The sequence below is a fragment of the Glycine soja genome, chromosome 5, assembly GCF_004193775.1.
Source record: "Glycine soja cultivar W05 chromosome 5, ASM419377v2, whole genome shotgun sequence".
In the NCBI taxonomy this organism is placed as follows: Eukaryota; Viridiplantae; Streptophyta; class Magnoliopsida; order Fabales; family Fabaceae; genus Glycine; species Glycine soja.
Genome location: NC_041006.1, coordinates 11,414,406 through 11,433,193, shown reverse-complemented (window position 1 = coordinate 11,433,193; position 18,788 = coordinate 11,414,406). Strand labels below are relative to the sequence as shown.

Below are 18,788 nucleotides of genomic sequence, written 5' to 3'. Positions count from 1 at the left end.
TTGAAAACGATGCATTTTGAATAATTATATATAAGTATTATTCAGTGTATATGTATATATACTCCTGGTAGAAGTAGGTATATTGGGGGGAAAGATACGCGGGTTAGGCTAATTAACGAAGAGAAATCCATAACTGGATAGTTATAGATTAATTCTCAATTAATTAGTCTAAAAATTATCGTTTTGTGTGCAACTTAAAATTTAACAAAACCAACCTCTGAACCACGCTCGGGGTTTCATTCCGAGCGTTTTGATATATATATTACTTACTTTCGAAAACGGGCCCCGACGGGTGCAGAGAAACGCGAGGGAGTGGAACCAGAGAAATGGCACACAAACTGAGGCAGGAATTTAGCATTTCAAAAGGTCAGATTTTTCTCTTCTTGTGGCTGAGTATGAGTCACATCAAGAGAAAAAGTGGGCCCCTTTTTGCTCCACTCAAAAGGAGACATGTGGCATTTTTTTTTAAAAAAAAAAGAGAGAGGAAGCCTTTTAAAACAAAAAGCCACGTTCTCTCTCTCTTCACTCACTCAGCCAAAAAGTTCAGAAGCTTCTCCCTCACTCTCACGTTGCTTTTTCTCCCTTTCTCCTCCACCATTGAAGCCTCCATCAAAGCTCCAAACTTTACCCACCATTTCTACTCCAAATCGCAAAAGGAAGCCATTTTCGGAGTCGTGAAGCGCACCTCAACGTTGTGGGACTTCAAATTTCAGGTTTGGGTAGACTTCTTTCTCACATGATTTCGTGGGTATTGGGTGTTTGGGAGATATGATGGGTAGTTTTACTAGGTTTATGCCTTGTGGTAGTTATTTGTGAAGAAATTTGTTGAAAGCATGTTAAACTTGTCATGTTTAATGTGAGCCAAATTTACCCATTATGTTTTAGGGTTTTATGATGATGCTTTGTGATGTTTGTGTGCTGAAATTGCTGATAGAAAACTGATAGAGATGAAGGGTAGAGTTAACCTAGGGTTAAAAAGTGAGAATGTAGTGATATGAGTGGAAAAGTGTGATGCTTTGAGGGTTTGAAAAGCTAAATCTGGATTTAGTGGTAATTGGAGGTTAAAGTGAGTTAATCCTAGTTTAAAATGTCATTTAGGACTTGTGGGAAAGCTTGGGCTGAGCAAAGGAGAACAATGAGTGACTAAGGTGAAAGCAAGAGCCATTTCTACATATGTGCGATTTGTGGATGTGGAGAGTTGATTTGCACCATTGCCCGATCGCCACCTAGTACCACATATAACAGGTACCCCATAATCCTACAAGCTTGAAGTGAGAAAGTGTGGAAGAGTTAGTCTTTCTACTTTTATTCGTTGACCACAGAGTGGTACCTGGAGATATGTCGCGGGGGTCAGGAGACCTTGGGGACGTCAGGTGGGGTGCTATTGCCCAAAACCAAGCTTGACCAATCCCGACCCAACCCGGGCATAGTCAATCAGTGAGAACCTATGACGCACCTAAACAGGCGAGCTCCTGGTAGTCAACCGATAAAAGAACAAAGACCACAAAGCAAGGAGGCTTGTGTGGTGGCTAGCCAGCTATGGATCTTGAGTGATATCTGGAATATGGCCTCTGGTAATCGATTACCAAGGATGTGTAATCGATTACAAGGCTTAAAAATGAAGACAGGAAGTTAAGATGGTCTCTGGTAATCGATTACCAAGGGTGTGTAATCGATTACCAGGCCTAAAAATGGGGACAGGAAATTGAGATGGCCTCTAGTAATCGATTACCAAGGGGTGTAATCGATTAGAAGGCTTAGAAAGGGAGACAGTATGTTGAGGAGGCCTCTGGTAATCGATTACCAATACTGTGTAATCGATTACACAGAGTAACAGGCCACTGGTAATCAATTACCAGTTATGTGTAATCGATTACACAGTGCATATTGCAGGTTTCCATGTTCTGAAGCTGTGTAACTCGAGTTTGGCCTCTGGTAATCGATTACCAATGTTGTGTAATCGATTACCAGAGAAGAAAAGCCTTGAGGCATACCTTTTAACTACAAGTAGTGGTTATGGGACGCATTGTGTTGTTACCGTAGTTAGATTTCTCGTGAAAGAGTCTACCCCCTTTGTTTTATTTCTTGTAGATCGCGATGGCAGCGCAATTAATCCATGACCGAGTGGAGATGGAGTGCCTAGAGGGAGTTTGGGAGACCCTCGAAGGCAATGCGAGGTGTCGATTCCGGGGCACGATTCGACTCACGGCTACTTCATTGGTACATCCAGAGGAACCCGCACGCACGCTTCAGCGAACTGTGGAGTGGATATTACCTACACCTACTCCATATCGACTAGTAGAGCCCGTCAAGTGATAGAGGTGTCGTCATCTGAAGAAGACCCTGAGGAGGACCCAGAGGAGTTACCTCCTGAGCCTGCTGTGGATGCTCTTGACTTTCCAGAGGGTGATGAGGACCCACTTCCTGATGTGGATTCTCCAGAGGACGTCATGTCAGCATCTGAGGCAGACTCTACGGAGGAGAGCGGCGCTGGAGGGATAGCGACTAGTGGAGACTCTTCATCATAGTAGATGGATCCTTAGACTAGGTTTACATACTTTTTGGGGGTGGGTGTATCTAGTACAGACTGTTAGGTTTACTCTTTTGGTTTTTGGATGGGTAGACTTATTGTATTGGAATTTGATGATTGTATATATGTGGCTGAAGCCACCACAGTGGATACCTTTGCTTTGGATGTCACTATGTATTTTGCAAAACTCCCATATTTTGGACAACTTTAGATGATGAATGTAATTATGTTTAATCTTGTTATTTGAAAAGAAAGTGTTAACAAACTTTATTTGAAAGAGAGTTCATCGATCGCATTTTATTTTATTATTTTACACGTGACGACTTAAAATGATGGCTGGTATACTTTTCTTTTTGAAAGAGCAAAATATTTTAGAGGTTATGCGTGATCAGAAAGAAATGACTCCGAATAGAGTTGTGAACTGGCCATTCAGGACTCTATAGTGATAATTTTCCTTCTGAACTTAATTACTGTGAGAAAGGGAAAGAAACGAAAAAGAAAAAGAAAAAAAAAATTCCAATGGTTTTTGCTATTTAACTTATTACTATTAAACCAGTCATTATTTAGGGACACCACAATTGGTGGTATCAGAGCAAAAATTGGATTCTAGTGAACCTGTTCATGGTCTTACTGTGTGAATGCTGTGTATCTCTGAAACTTGGGAGTAGGTTTCGGGGAGTGACGTTAAGTCACACATTGTATGTATTTCTACTTTCTTGTCTTAAGCAGGAATGTGTAATTAATTCAGTAGAATTGCTGTGTGTATATGTATGTATAGAGAGAAGGATATTGTTGTAACTGTCATAGCCTGTGTGGTATACTCTCTCATTAGAATTTCATAGATACTAATGGCTTCCCTACAGGTTAGGTATGGCAGGATGTGGTAGGGATCATAACCGTGATGTCCTCGACCGCATCACAGCTGTGCTGGAAACTTTAGTGCAGGAACGTGATGTGGAGCCGGCGGAGTATCGGGGACTCATGGCTTTCCGTAAAAACCACCCGCCAAAGTTCAGTGGGGACTATGATCCAGAAGGTGCTAGGTTGTGGTTAGCTGAGATTGAGAAGATTTTCGAGGCGATGGGTTGCCTCGAGGAGCATAAGGTCCCTTATGCGACATTCATGCTCCAAGGAGAAGCTGAGAATTGGTGGAAGTTCGTGAAGCCTACATTTGCTGCACCTGGAGGCGTGATTCCTTGGAATGCCTTCAAGGACAAATTCCTGGAAAATTATTTTCCACGAGATCTCAGGAAGCGAAAGGTGAGGGAATTTCTGGATTTGAAGCAGGGAAACATGTCCGTTGGGGAATACACGACCAAATTTAATGAACTTCTACAATAGTGGCCTCAATACCAAGATGCTCAGAACGAAGAAGATTTATGTGCTCAGTTTGAGAATGGGCTTCGATTGGAGATTCAACAGGCAGTTAGCTACATGCAGATCACGGATTTTAATCAACTGGTGACCAAGTGCAGGATATTTGAGGACAAGATGAAGGAGAGGCAAGCTAGAGGCTTTGGAGGACCACAAAGAAGCAATCCTTTTAGAGGAAACAGTAATAAGAGGATGAAGCCATATTCTAGCAACAAGGGGAAACAACCTATGGCTACGTCCGCCATGAGCCAGTCAAGGGGGACTGGGTACAGTGCTTTCAGTGTGGAGGACCGCATCTTAGGAGGAATTGCCCACAGCTCTAGCAGACACAGGAGAATCGTTGTTATGTTTGTGGCAAGGTAGGGCATTATGCTCGAGAATGTAGGGTGACTGGAAGACCGACGGTAACTGCCAATTCCAACACCGTCAATCGTGGACCCACTAATTCCACAAGGAGCGGTAATGTTAGCAACAACAACAACACTAGTGGTGGAAGATCAAAGGTACCCTCCCGGGTATTTGCTATGAGTGGATCAGAAGCTGCTGCCTCCGACGATTTGATATAGGGTAAGTGTTTGATTGCTGATAAGCTACTAGATGTACTCTATGATTCGGGTGCCACGCATTCGTTCATATCTCATGCATGTGTGGAGAGGTTGGGGTTATGTGCGACGGAGTTACCATATGATATGGTGGTGTCTACTCCGACTAACGAGCCTGTAACCACCTCTCGGGTGTGTTTGAAGTGTCCTATAATTGTTGAGGGTCGATCTTTTATGACGGATTTGATTTGCCTACCTTTAGCTCATCTGGATGTGATCTTGGGGATGGATTGGTTATCTACTAACCATGTCTTTCTAGACTGCAAAGAGAAGATGCTAGTATTTGGTGGAAATGTAGTTCCAAATGAACCATTGAAAGAGAATACGGCCAACGATGGAGTAGGGGATGTTCGAACTTACATGGTGTTGTTCTCCATGAATGTGGAGGAGGTCGCTGAAGTTAGTAGTATACCGGTGGTGTCAGAATTTCCAGAAGTTTTTCCTGATGACATTTGTGAATTACCACCAGAAAGAGAAGTAGAATTCATTATTGACTTGGTGCCTGGGGCGAATCCAGTGTCGATCGCGCCCTATAGGATGTCTCTAGTAGAACTAGCAGAGGTGAAGGCACAAGTGCAGGATCTGTTAAGCAAACAATTTGTTCGCCCAAGCGCATCACCGTGGGGAGCCCCAGTCTTATTGGTTAAAAAGAAGGATGGAAGTATAAGGATGTGCGTAGACTACTGGCAGCTAAACAAGGCCACTATCAAGAACAAATATCCTCTACCAAGGATAGATGATTTGATTGATCAATTGAGGGGAGCGACGGTATTTTTGAAGATAGATTTGCGATCAGGGTATCATCAAATCCGAGTTAAGAAGGAAGATATCCCAAAGACTGCGTTTTGGACTCGATATGGGCATTATGAGTATTTAGTCATGCCATTTGGAGTGACTAATGCTCCGGCTATCTTCATGGACTATATGAACCGTATATTCCATGATTACTTAGATTAGTTCGTGGTTGTGTTCATTGATGATATCCTAGTGTATTCAAGGAATACGGAGGAGCATGAGAAGCACTTGAGAATTGTCTTGCATATCCTAAGGGATAGGAAATTGTTCGCCAAATTATTGAAATGTGAATTTTGGTTGGAGAAAGTGCAGTTCTTGGGGCACGTGATTTCTAAAAACGGGGTTGCGGTGGATCCGATTAAAGTGGAGTCGGTTATGGAGTGGCAACAACCGACAACTCCAACATAAGTTCGAAGTTTCTTGGGGTTGGCTGGCTATTATAGAAAATTCATTGAGGGATTTTCTAAATTGGCACTACCCCTAACTAAATTGACTCGCAAGAATGAGAAGTTTGTTTGGAATGAGAAATGTGATCAAAGCTTCCAAGAGTTGAAGAGGCGGTTGACAACAGCTCCAGTGTTAATTTTGCCCGACCCTAAGAGACCATTTGAAGTGTATTGCGATGCAAGTGGGCAAGGCTTGGGGTGTGTGTTAATGCAAGAGGGAAGAGTAGTGGCTTATGCTTCACGCCAATTGCGTCCTCATGAAGTTAACTATCCGACCCATGATTTGGAACTAGCAGCTGTGGTCTTTGCCTTAAAGATTTGGAGGCACTATTTATACGGTACTCGTTTTGAAGTTTTCAGTGATCACAAGAGCCTCAAATACTTGTTCGATCTGAAGAAACTCAATATGAGGCAACGAAGATGGATGGAGTTCCTCAAGGATTATGATTTTGGTCTTTCCTACCATCCAGGAAAGGCTAATGTAGTAGCCGACGCGCTAAGCCGGAAGTCCTTACATGTTGCGACTATGATGAGTTTGGAGCAGAGATTGATAGAGGAATTCCGAGATCTGAATGCTTATTTGTGGGAGCGCTGCAGATCACCAATGAATTCGTAGATCACATACGTGAGGCTCAAGAGGATGACCCGTTGACCACAGAGTGGTACCTGGAGATATGTCGCGGGGGCAGGAGACCTTGGGGACGTCAGGTGGGGTGCTATTGCCCAAAACCAAGCTTGACCAATCCTGACCCAACCCGGGCATAGTCAGTCAGTGAGAACCTATGACGTACCTAAACATGCGAGCTCCTGGCAGTCAACCGATAAAAGAACAAAGACCACAAAGCAAGGAGGCTTGTGTGGTGGCTAGCCAGCTATGGATCTTGAGTGATATCTGGAATATGGCCTCTGGTAATCGATTACCAAGGATGTGTAATCGATTACAAGGCTTAAAAATGAAGACAGGAAGTTAAGATGGTCTCTGGTAATCGATTACCAGGCCTAAAAATGGGGATAGGAAGTTGAGATGGCCTCTGGTAATCGATTACCAAGGGGTGTAATCGATTACAAGGCTTAGAAAGGGAGACAGTATGTTGAGGAGACCTCTGGTAATCGATTACACAGAGTAACAGGCCACTGGTAATCGATTACCAGTTATGTGTAATCCATTACACAGTGCATATTGCAGGTTTCCATGTTCTGAAGCTGTGTAACTCGAGTTTGGCCTCTGGTAATCGATTACCAATGCTGTGTAATCGATTACCAGAGAAGAAAAGCCTTGAGGCATACCTTTTAACTACATGTAGTGGTTATGGGACGCATTGTGTTGTTACCGTAGTTAGATTTCTCGTGAAAGAGTCTACCCCCTTTGTTTTATTTCTTGTAGATCGTGATGGCAGCGCAATTAATCCATGACCGAGTGGAGATGGAGTGCCTAGAGGGAGTTTGGGAGACCCTCGAAGGCAATGCGAGGTGTCGATTCCGGGGCACGATTCGACTCACGGCTACTTCATTGGTACATCCAGAGGAACCCGCACGCACGCTTCAACGAACTGTGGAGTGGATATTACCTACACCTACTCCATATCGACTAGTAGAGCCCGTCAAGTGATAGAGGTGTCGTCATCTGAAGAAGACCCTGAGGAGGACCCAGAGGAGTTACCTCCTGAGCCTGCTGTGGATGCTCTTGACTTTCCAGAGGGTGATGAGGACCCACTTCCTGATGTGGATTCTCCAGAGGACGTCATGTCAGCATCTGAGGCAGACTCTACGGAGGAGAGCGGCCCTGGAGGGATAGCGACTAGTGGAGACTCTTCATCATAGTAGACGGCTCCTTAGACTAGGTTTACATACTTTTTGGGGGTGGGTGTATCTAGTACAGACTATTAGGTTTACTCTTTTGGTTTTTGGATGGGTAGACCTATTGTATTGGAATTTGATGATTGTATATATGTGGCTGAAGCCACCACAGTGGATACCTTTGCTCTGGATGTCACTATGTATTTTGCAAAACTCCCATATTTTGGACAGCTTTAGATGATGAATGTAATTATGTTTAATCTTGTTATTTGAAAAGAAAGTGTTAACAAACTTTATTTGAAAGAGAGTTCATGGACCGCATTTTATTTTATTATTTTACACGTGACGACCTAAAATGATGGCTGGTATACTTTTCTTTTTGAAAGAGCAAAATATTTTAGAGGTTATGCATTATCAGAAAGAAATGACTCCGAATAGAGTTGTGAACTGGTCATTCAGGACTCTATAGTGATAATTTTCCTTCTAAACTTAAGTACTGTGAAAAAGGGAAAGAAACGAAAAAGAAAAAGAAAAAGAAAAAGAAAAAGAAAATTTCCTATGGTTTTTGCTATTTAACTTATTACTATTAAACCAGTCATTATTTAGGGACGCCACACCCCTTCTAGATCTGTCACTAAAGATTTAAATTTGATTCTCATATAATGCATACATTATTTGAGAGAGTTGATAATGGTGAAACCCACTCAATTGAAGTTGGATGCTCTTTAAGGCAAAATGCTCTCCTCCTTTCTCCTGTGCTGGTGACCCCTTTGTTGAGTAGAAAGCTTCTCATTCTCTCCTCTTTTTCAAGACCTAAGCTTGTAGACAATAGGTAAGGAAAACTCTACCTTATGGTCTATTGCTTAATCTGATTGGAAGGGTTGTTTATGCTTCAAAGCATGTTTGATTTTTGTGGGTTGGTGGAATTTGGTGTTGGGTTTCCTTTAGAGTCCTTGCCCCTTGTATGCTTTTGATTTGGGAATTCTTGATGAAATCTTGTATATGTTTAATTGATGGTTGATTTATGTTTTTTTGGACTTGTGTTGAGTATTGGGATGGTTTTGAATCATTTGTGAGTGTTTGGAGAGGTAGAGAGTAATGAAGATACGTTTGGGTTTGCGAGAACCTTGAAATTGCGAGTTATAGAGTTTGTAGACTCATTGGGTGAGACAAGCTTGTCGTGTATTAGTGAATTTTTTAGAGCATTACTCACTAGGTGAGCCTAACCTTGTTGGGCGAGTCGTGTGACCCTATAGGGGATCTATGTAACACCCTAAAATATTACTAATTATAAATCGATGTTTAATTATATTTATCGTGTTATTTGACTATATGGTTGACTTGAATGAGTTGAGGTATGGCCTGAATTAGTCATGTGTGAATCGATGTTTAATTGTAAATCGATATTTAATTGTATTTATCGTGTTATTTGACTATATGATTGACTTGAATGAGTTGAGGTATAGCCTGAATCAGTCATGTGTGAATTTCTTGATGTGAATGTTGAGTTATGTGGAGTTTTGTTGAGCTAAGTTGAAATTATGAGATTTCAAATTTACGATCTTGGATTCGTTAACCGTTGGATCGTCTTCAAATTTTTTCTGGAGGTTCCTAAGACTCTCCATGTTCCGATCGTTGGGATTTGCATCATAACATATTGAGTATGAGAAATGAGTTTTTTACCGAAGCAGTAAAATTTGAGCTGGATCAGCTCGCCCAGGCGAGTCAAATTCGCCTGGGCGAGTGTTGCAGACTACAAATACGTCAAACAGTGTAAAAAAGCCATTTTCTTTCTCCTTCTCTTCCCCTAAACCCTCCCCCAACACCCCCAAGCTCCTCCTCCACCATCACTAACCACCGGTGATCGCCACGAGCCGCCTTTGCTTGCCGTCGGATCACCACACGAAGAAGAACAGTTTAATCGGAGTGGAATCTTCAAAACTCAACTCGAGGATTTGGTAGAGAATGAAGCCTCCAATACTTCCTTCATGGTTTCTTTGAGGTAAATGTGATTCTAAGCCTTCTCATTGTTAGTTTGAGCTTATCTTTGCATCTCTTCTGACTTGGGAACCATTATTGGATGTTTTTACACTTCCTTTGAAAAACCCTTGAAAAAGAGACGTTGTAAAATTTTCCTTTTTATAAAATAGACTTTGTTTTTGTAACATTCGTTGAACCTTGGTCACAATAGCTTGATCAGAATTTCAAAATGACCTCTCTTTGATATGAATCTCAACACACCCCTTTAGCCTTTTTTTTTAAATTGAATGAGTATTTGACCCCAAAAGTTAATATTAACCTTGTCTTTAAAATCTATATTGAATTATCTTTGATTTCGTATATAGAGCTCTGCGTTTGGACGAACGGACGTGAACCTAAGAGATCTTAGAACAACACCGCAAGGAACTAAGAGAGAGATATAGATAGGTGAGGGGAGTTTATTGTTGGTTTACAGCTTTTGATACCATAGTTGGGGTCAGGGAACCCAATTATGGGGATGTATGTCTATCCCTGTGCATGCTGATTTTCAAGAAAAACTGTGTTTTTAATTAATGGGATGTGATATATTTGTTATTGATGTGCATGATAGTTTTCAAGAAAAATTGTGTTTTTAACTAATGGGATGTGATAGGTTTGTTACTACTGATTGAAATTGTCAATGTTGTTGTTGTTGTATTGATTGGAATTTTTGGGAAAAGTCTTAAATATAGATGATACTCTGCCCAAAATTTTATATTTGTTCTTCTATTTACTTCTTTATTAAATTTTAAATAGGCATAAGAGTTTGTTTTGAATACTATAGTTTTCCTCTTTAATTTAGAATTTTCCTTAAAAAAAATGAGTCTCGTGGTATTATAGATTGTTGTTGTATGAGGTTTATGTTGCTTGAAGACCTGGGGAATGTGAATCCCAGACATGAATTTATATGTATGTATGTGGAATGTGATTGCTTGTGATGTTGATGATGATGTTGAGATGAGATGATGTTGATGTTGATGATATTATTGTGATGATATATGATGTGTATGTACATGGGGGGTATGGTGACCATGTTGGATATCCCTAGAGGGGGAAATAGTGTTTTAAAGAGTTTCAAGCATTCCTAGAGAGAAAAGGGGATGACTTAGAATCTTTAATTATCCATGGTCAGTGCATTGATGATGCTCATGTTTCATACTTCATATTGCATGGAAATAGTACAAACTTTGTCAGTAAGTACTTGTTAGTCGTCTTATACGACTAACTTTTGTATAGAAAATTTTTACAAAATGTATATATTTTCCCCAATTTATGGTTCTTTTTGTAGGATTGTAAATAAATTTTTCTTTTTTTTTTATTTGTGCTCAATAAAAGCCTTGTGTATGGAATTAATGTCAATTTCTCTTCAATTTCAGGCAAAAAGAAGTTATTTTGAAGAAGTGCTAAAGTTGATGTCTCGCTAAGCGCCCTCAATGCGCTTAGCGAATGTCATCCGCTAAGTGAGGCATCAACGCACTTAGCGGATAGGAGGAATCTGGAAGGAAATCTGTCACGCAGGCACACGCTCAGTGCGTCATTAGCTCGCTCAGCGAGTCTTTTGTCACCTTCCAGGCTTAGCGCGAGTTTGACGCTGAGTGGAAATTCACTTACTCGCGCTAAGCGCGACATCGAGGTCAGTGAGCCCTTTTTAAGCCTGGAATAGAAAAAGAGGTTAGAAATAGAGAGTGTTGAATAGCCGTAAGAGCTTGAAGAGTGAAATACACAGAGGCAAAGAACAGAGCAAAGAAGCCAAGTTTTGATCTTTTAGGAAGATTTGTGAGTTTTTGAGTGATAGTGAGGTTCCTAGAGGTGGAGGAGACATCCCCACTCCTTTGTAAGCAAGCAATTTCTCTTAATTCCTCTTCTTCATTGTAAAAGGAGCTTCCTTGCTATGGAAGGTGTTGGTTTTCCCCTACAGTTACTTTTTCTCCAATTTTGAACAATTATATTCAAGGGAAATGAAACACCAGAAAGTGCACCGGGTCATCAAGTATTTAAAATTAAAATGGAGTGATCCAAGTATCAAACTCAGGGAACTTGCTTATTAGACAGAGTTTTATTCAGAAGTAAGACATTGTTGGAACAACATTGATAAACAATGGTTAAAAACAGAAATAAACTACTTCTATGGTAAAAGCAGTAAATGCAAGTAAGTAAAAGTTGACAGCAATAGGTAAAAAGCATTGGGTATTTCTAACAAACAAGCTGATGCATATGAAGATATTTCTCTAATCAATCATGCTTTTGTGTTCTATGCTGTAGCCTAAAATACTAAACCTTGATCCCTCATAAGTTTAGACTAATTTAACCTAAGCTTCGTCTGCAGATCTTTCTTGTAAGATTAGGCTTAACTTAAAAAGCATTATTGTAACAACATATTCAGAAAACCAAAACCCCAACAATCCATCCCTGGTAATGTGGTTATTCAGTCCTGCTTCTATCAGAAGTATATGATAAAGTAGATGAACAAGGAGCAGAAGTATCTGGTGTTGCTGAAGTAGGGGGAGCCTCAGATCTCTTACCCCTGGCCTTCCTTGGCCCTCTGAATGTCACTGTTGGATCATCTAGATTCCAACAATTCTTTATATATGCCAAGTTAATGGCAGGACTAAGGCTCTCCAAAGATCTGAAATCTAATGTGACTCCTCTAGCTTTACACAAAGCTGTGATTAAGGCTGGAAATCCAACTCTAGAGGAGTCATGCTGGGCAATGATAGAAATCTGGGGGGAGATGAGGTAGCCTAGATTCATGTCCATCTTCATAATAATGCCATAAATCAACTTGGCCCGATCCAGTGTGATGTCAAAAGTGTGGGAGGTAGGGACCAAGTTGGAGTAAGAAACAATACTCCAAGGCTGAGCGAGTGTAGTCATGTTCTTCCTGAGGATCTTCAGAGGCTGACCATCAACATTAAGCTTAAATCCCCTCCCTGGGATGCAGAGCTTAGTAGCCAAATCTTGAGGATCAGGCCTCAAGAGTGCAAATCTAGAGTAGGCAAATAATGTCTCCCCCTCCTCGATGATTACAAGGGTCTTCAAGAAGGTATTCAACGTGTCCTCATCAAACTTCACCAAATGGCCTCTCACCCTCACCTGCTTAGGTGGTTTATCCTCGGGATCATAGAGGTTAGCATAAAACTTTTTCACAATGGTAACACTAATGTTGCCTTCATCAAAACTGGTCAACTCCTCATCCCATTTTCTTCTCTCCAATTCTTCCTTGAACTCATCAAACTCAGTGTGGTAGATTACCATATTTCTTTTCGGGAGTATCTTCCTGGGTACCACAATGTCAATGTACCTTTCCAGGCCTCAGGAGAAGTGAACCTGGATTGGTCATATCGAACCTGGGAAGGTGTGGCAGGTGCCTTTCTCTTCTTTGATGCCATATGAAAATATAAGATCAAACAATAAGATCAGTCAAGGTTATTTTCAACAAAACAAAAAAATAACGCTAAAAATTGAACTGGGCGCTTAGCTCAGAAGGCTGGGCTTAGCGTGCCTTATAAAATTTTACTCATGGGCTAAGCGCAGCAGACTCACGCCTAGCCTGAAGACACAGAAAATATTTTTCTACAGATTAGGCTTAGCGCATCATGCTGGGCTTAGCCTAAATCTACCATTTTCAAAACAGAAGAGGGTATGGGCTTAGCGTAGCATGTTGGGCTTAGCTCAGCCTCACCAGAATGACCCTTAGGCTTAGCACACAGGGCGCGCTTAGCCTAACCAGAAAAACTCAAAAACAGTGAGAGAGTTGAGCTTAGCATAGCAGGGCGCGCTTAGCTCAACCTCCTTAATACACAACAAGGGCTTAGCACAGCAGCTGCGCTTAGCCTTATTCAAAGGACTGACCAATAGAAGCATATTGGCACTTAGCCTGACAGGTCAGGCTTAGCGCTGAGAAAAAATTTAAAAATCCTAATGTCTGGAACATTAGTCCCGCTTAGCGCACAGACGCGCTTAGCGAGTTCATCACTTTCGTTCATCAGCAGGGATGAACACGCTTAGCGCGACATGGTCCGCTTAGCGTGATCATCTGGAAATCCAAAAATTTAACAGCTGCGATGAACAGGCTAAGCGCAACAAGCACGCTTAGCACGTTCATCGTGATTTCCAAATAGAAACACAAGGGTCCTCACCCCTTTTAGCAGCATTGCCCCTAATGGGCTTACAACTCAACCTAAATCCTAAAATAACAAACCCTAAAGCTAGAAACCCTAACCTAAACAGCAATGCAAGCTAACAAAGCAAGAATTCGTTTATCCTAAGGTTCAAAGCATGAAAATGAAAATGAAACTGAAGCACTACTTACTTGGATTGTGATGGAATGCAAGAAGAAGCAAGGAAGATGCAGAAAGTACTTGAGGCACAATAGCAAAATGCACACACGCAGAAGGTAGGCACAACAAAAGAAGCAAAAGGTTTGTGTAAAGGTACTGCCTATGGCAGTTCTAATTCATTTTAGCATTTTTGTTTGGCGTGCTTAGCGCATAGCTGCGCTTAGCGTGCCAACGTGACGTTTGAGTTTAAAGCCCAAGCGCTTAGCCTAACCTCACGCTAAGCCCAACTTGAAGTTTCAAATTCCAGTGAGCATTTGGGGCTTAGCGCAGCAGGTGGCGCTTAGCACTTTCTGCAACACAAAAATTTCTGCAATATTCGCTTAGCCTAAGAGGTGAGGTTTAGCGCACAATCACACTTCAACTTACAAAGAGTAGTTCTGGCTTAGCGCAACAAGCGTGCTAAGCGCACTTCCAAGAATTCAAAAATAGTAAGGGGTTGGCGCTTAGCGCATCTTGCGGCTAAGCCCAACTATGAAAGCTCAATTCCAGAATGGATCTGGGTTGAAAAAGAGAAAAAGGAAAGAAAAGCTGGGTTGCCTCCCAGTAAGCGCTCTTTTAACGTCACTAGCTTGACGCATCATCCTGTTATTCTGTTTTGAAGTGTAGAATAGTGTTCAATCTTTCCATAGCTCCACCATGATATTGCTTCAACCTTAGTCCGTTCACTACCCATGTCCTGTCAGGATCGTTAGAGTGAGGATCACAAAGCTCCACTGCTCCATAGGGTCGGACTTTCTTGATAGTAAATGGTCCCGACCATTTTGATTTAAGCTTTCTAGGAAACAATTTAAGTTTTGAGTTGAACAGTAACACCTGTTGTCCTGGCTGAAAGTCCTTCTTGAGCAGCTTTTTATCATGATACTTTTTGACCCTTTCTTTATACAGCTTTGAAGATTCATAAGTAGTTGATCTCATCCCTTCCAACTCCAAAAGCTGCAGCCTCCTTTGTTCTCTAGATGCGGCTTCATCAAAGTTCAAAAACTTCAAGGCCCAGTATGCTTTATATTCCATCTCCAATGGGAAGTGACAAGACTTGCCATACACCATCTTAAATGGAGATAAGCCTATCAGAGTCTTGAATGTTGTTCTGTACGCCTATAAAGCATCATCTAATTTGATAGACCAGTCCTTTCTAGTAGAAGCTACAGTCTTCTCCAAAATATTTTTCAATTCCCTGTTCGATACTACTGCTTGCCCATTGGTCTGGGGGTGATAAGGTGATGCTACTTTGTGTGTCACATTATATTGCTTCAACACTTTCTGTAGCTGATTATTGCAGAAATGTGTGCCGCCATCGCTAATCAGAATTCTAGGCACCCCGAATCTTGAGAAAATGTTCTTCTTCAGAAACTTTATCACAGTCTTAGCATCATTATTCGGGGTAGCCACTGCTTCAACCCATTTAGAGACATAGTCAATAGCTACTAGTATATATTCATTGCCAAAAGATGAAGGGAAGGGACCTACAAAATCAATGCCCCAACAATCGAATACCTCAACCTCCATAATATTCTGTAGAGGCATTTCATTTCTTCTTGATATACCCCCCATCCTCTAACATTGATCACAGTGTTGCAAAACCTTGGCCGCCGTCTTATCTCCACCATAATGGCCGCCACATGGAGAATTGTGGCAATGCCATAATATGTTCTTGGCCTCTTCTTGTGTCATACATCTTCGTAGGAGATTTTCAGCTCCTATCTTGAACAAGTGCGGATCATCCTAGATATAGAATTGAGCATCATGTAAGAATTTCTTCCTCTGCTGCCACGTTAAGTCCTTTGGGATGATTCCTGCAGCTTTGAAGTTAGCCATATCGGCAAACCAAGGTCTCTCACTCACCAAGAATAATGATTCATCAGGAAATTCATCTCTAACTTCTGCTTATTTCGATGTGACTTCCTCATTCACCAATCTAGACAAATGGTCAGCTACAATGTTTTTCGATCCCTTTTTATCCCGAATCACCAAATCAAATTCTTGCAACAACAAGATCCATCTTATCAATCTGGGTTTGGAATTAGCCTTGTTGAGGAAATATTTAATAGCTGCATGATCGGTGTAGATGATAACTCTTGAGCCTACCAAATAAGATCTGAACTTTTCAAGCGCATAGACAATTGCCAGCATTTATTTTTCTGTGGTAGCATAGTTCACCTGTGCATCATTTAGAACCTTGTTGGCATAGTATATAGCATGAAAATTTTTTCCCTTCCATTGTCCAAGCACTGCAACTACAGCATAGTCACTCACATCACACATCAACTCAAATTCTTGTCCCCAATTTGGTGCTGTAATTACTGGAGTAGACACTAATCTGGTTTTCAGATCATTAAATGCTTCCATGCACTCTTTATTGAATACAAAAGCAACATCTTTATTCAATAGATTGCTAAGTGGTTTGGCGACTTTTGAGAAATCTTTTATGAATCGCCTGTAGAACCCTGCATGTCCTAAGAAACTTCTCACTCCTTTGATATTCATTGGAGGAGGAAGTTTTTCAATTACACCAATCTTTGCCTTGTCCACCTCTATTCCTCTTACTGAAATTTTAAGCCCCAGCACTATTCCTTCTTGAACCATGAAATGACATTTCTCCCAATTAAGAACTAGATTGGACTCTTCACATCTCTGTAATACTCTTTCAAGATTTGATAAGCACCCCTTAAAAAAGATGGCCCAAAAAGATGCACCGATATGCGAATACACCAAAAGGGCAGGTGAAAGCAGTCTTCTCTTGATCTTTGGGGTCTACAACAATCTGATTATAGCCATAATACCCATCCAGAAAACAATAATAGGATTGCCCTGCGAGTCTTTCAAGCATCTGGTCCATGAAAGGAAGTGGATAATGGTCCTTCCGAGTGGCATCATTAAGCTTCTGATAGTCAATGAACATTCTCCACCCGGTGACAGTCCTTGTGGATATTAACTCATCTTTATCATTTTTTATGACTGTCATACCTCCTTTCTTGGGGACAACCTGCACAGGGCTAACCCATGCACTTTTCGAGATGGGGTAAATAAGGCCTGCTTCCAACAACTTAAGCACCTCCTTACGCACCACCTCTTTCATGATTGGGTTCAGTCTTTTTTGAGGTTGTCTCACTGGTTTATAATCAGCTTCCATATTGATTTTGTGCATGCAATAAGATGGACTAATTCCTTTCAAGTCAAATATGTGCCAACCAATTACAGCTTTGTGTGTCTTCAAAATCTGCACCAACTGATCTTCTTCTATTTTCTTCAAAGAGCTGCTAATAATCACTGGTTTAGAGTTATTGTCTTCCAAAAATACATACTTCAAATGTGCAAGCAAGGTCTTCAATTCTACTTTTGGTTTTTATATTTGCCCACCGTTCTTCAATTCTTCAAATGCAGTATGTCCCTCAGAATTTTCTCTTGCACCATCCAACTCTTTAATACAAGTTTGCACTTCACATTCCTTCTCTTTAGTAAGACATTCTACATGATTAATCAATGCTTTTTCCAAAGGAGAGTGCAGTGCCATGGCTATAGCAGCTAATTCTATTTCTTGTTCTACCTTGTCCAGATCAAAGCAAGCTTTCATATCACTTGGATGCTTCATTGCTTCAAATAAGTCGAATGAGACTTTCTGATCCTCCACACCCAATTCTAACTTGCCTTTCCCCATATCTACTATATAGTTGGCCATGAAATTTGTAGGGTCCTCCTCTATATCCATAACCACGAAATCTGCAGGAAATACAAGCTGCTTGACTTGAATAAACACATCCTCAATCACTCCATACGGTCTAGTAATGGAGCGATCAGCCAACTGGAGGGTTATACATGTGGGCATTATCTCTATCTCTCCAAGTCGCCAGCACATGGATAGAGGCATTAAATTGATACTAGCTCCCAAGTCTATGAGAGCTTTACCTACAACAACCTCACCAATAGAACACGGTATAGTGACACTTCCGGGATCATTATGCTTCGGGGGAAGGATGCGTTGAATGACTGTACTACAGTTACCTTCCAAAAATATTGTGTCACTGTGGATATACCGGTTCTTCTTTGTCAGCATGTCTTTTAAAAATTTGGCATAGAGTGGCATCTGTTGGAGAGCTTCTCCAAAAGGCAAAGTGATCTCCAACTTCTTGAAGATGTCAAGAAATCTGGCTAAGTGTCGCTCTTTATCCTTCTTGGAAGGTACCAATGGATATGGTACTTCCTTGCCTTCATCTAAAGTAATCTCTCTCTTTTTCTCTCTTGAAACCTCACTCTTGCTCTTCTTTTTCTCCTCATCAACCTTCTCTTTTCCTTTTTCATTTTTCTGATTTTTTTCTTTTTCTACTTCTTCTGTTTCTTTTTCTTTTTGTTTTTCTTTTTCTTGTTCTTCCTTCATCTTTATTCCCTCTTGACTATCTTTTATTGGTGTCTCTCTCTCTTGTTGGTCATCTTCATCTTCCACAACTTCCTCAAGTTCAACAAAGTCAGGAACTGATTCCAGTGCCGGCTCAGCTGCCAGCTATTGTTTATGTTCCTCCACCTTCTTCTCAACTTTTCCTTCATCGGCCTAAATTGCCATTTTGCTCCTTGTCATTACAATTTTACATCCTTCCTTCAGATTCTTCTCAGTATTTGCAGTAAAGTTGCTTGACGACCTATTCGCCAATTGCTTTGTGAGCTGGCCCACTTAGACCTCCAGATTCTTAATGGCGGACTCTGTGATCTTCTGGTTAGACATTGAGGCCTGCATAAATTGAGCTAGAGTCTCTTCCAGCTTCGTTGTTCAATCATAGGGACTATGCCCTTACTGTTGTGGCATGTTAGATGGACCACCCTGGTCTATGTTGAACTGGTTTCCACAGTGATTCCTCCACTGTCCCTCTTTGAATTATATGGCTGGCCATGCTGA

The 18,788-nt window shown here is 41.1% G+C and overlaps 2 protein-coding genes across 2 annotated transcripts; both read right to left on the bottom strand.

Moving 5' to 3' along the window:
- Positions 1–14,488: 14,488 nt before the first annotated feature.
- Positions 14,489–14,950, bottom strand: LOC114411143. Its single transcript, XM_028374899.1, has one exon. It carries the CDS (start codon positions 14,948–14,950, stop codon positions 14,489–14,491), a length of 462 nt encoding a protein of 153 aa, XP_028230700.1.
- Positions 14,951–17,246: 2,296 nt separating this feature from the next.
- On the bottom strand, positions 17,247–17,954 carry LOC114411141. Its single transcript, XM_028374898.1, has one exon. The coding sequence runs from the start codon at positions 17,952–17,954 to the stop codon at positions 17,247–17,249; it is 708 nt and encodes a 235-aa protein (XP_028230699.1).
- Between the last annotated feature and the right edge of the window lie 834 nt (positions 17,955–18,788).

What these genes read in the sequence shown, in the direction of transcription:
- LOC114411143 (XM_028374899.1), bottom strand. Translation starts at nt 14,950, where the DNA reads ATGGTGTATGGCAAGTCTTGTCACTTCCCATTGGAGATGGAATATAAA.
- LOC114411141 (XM_028374898.1), bottom strand. Translation starts at nt 17,954, where the DNA reads ATGCTGACAAAGAAGAACCGGTATATCCACAGTGACACAATATTTTTG.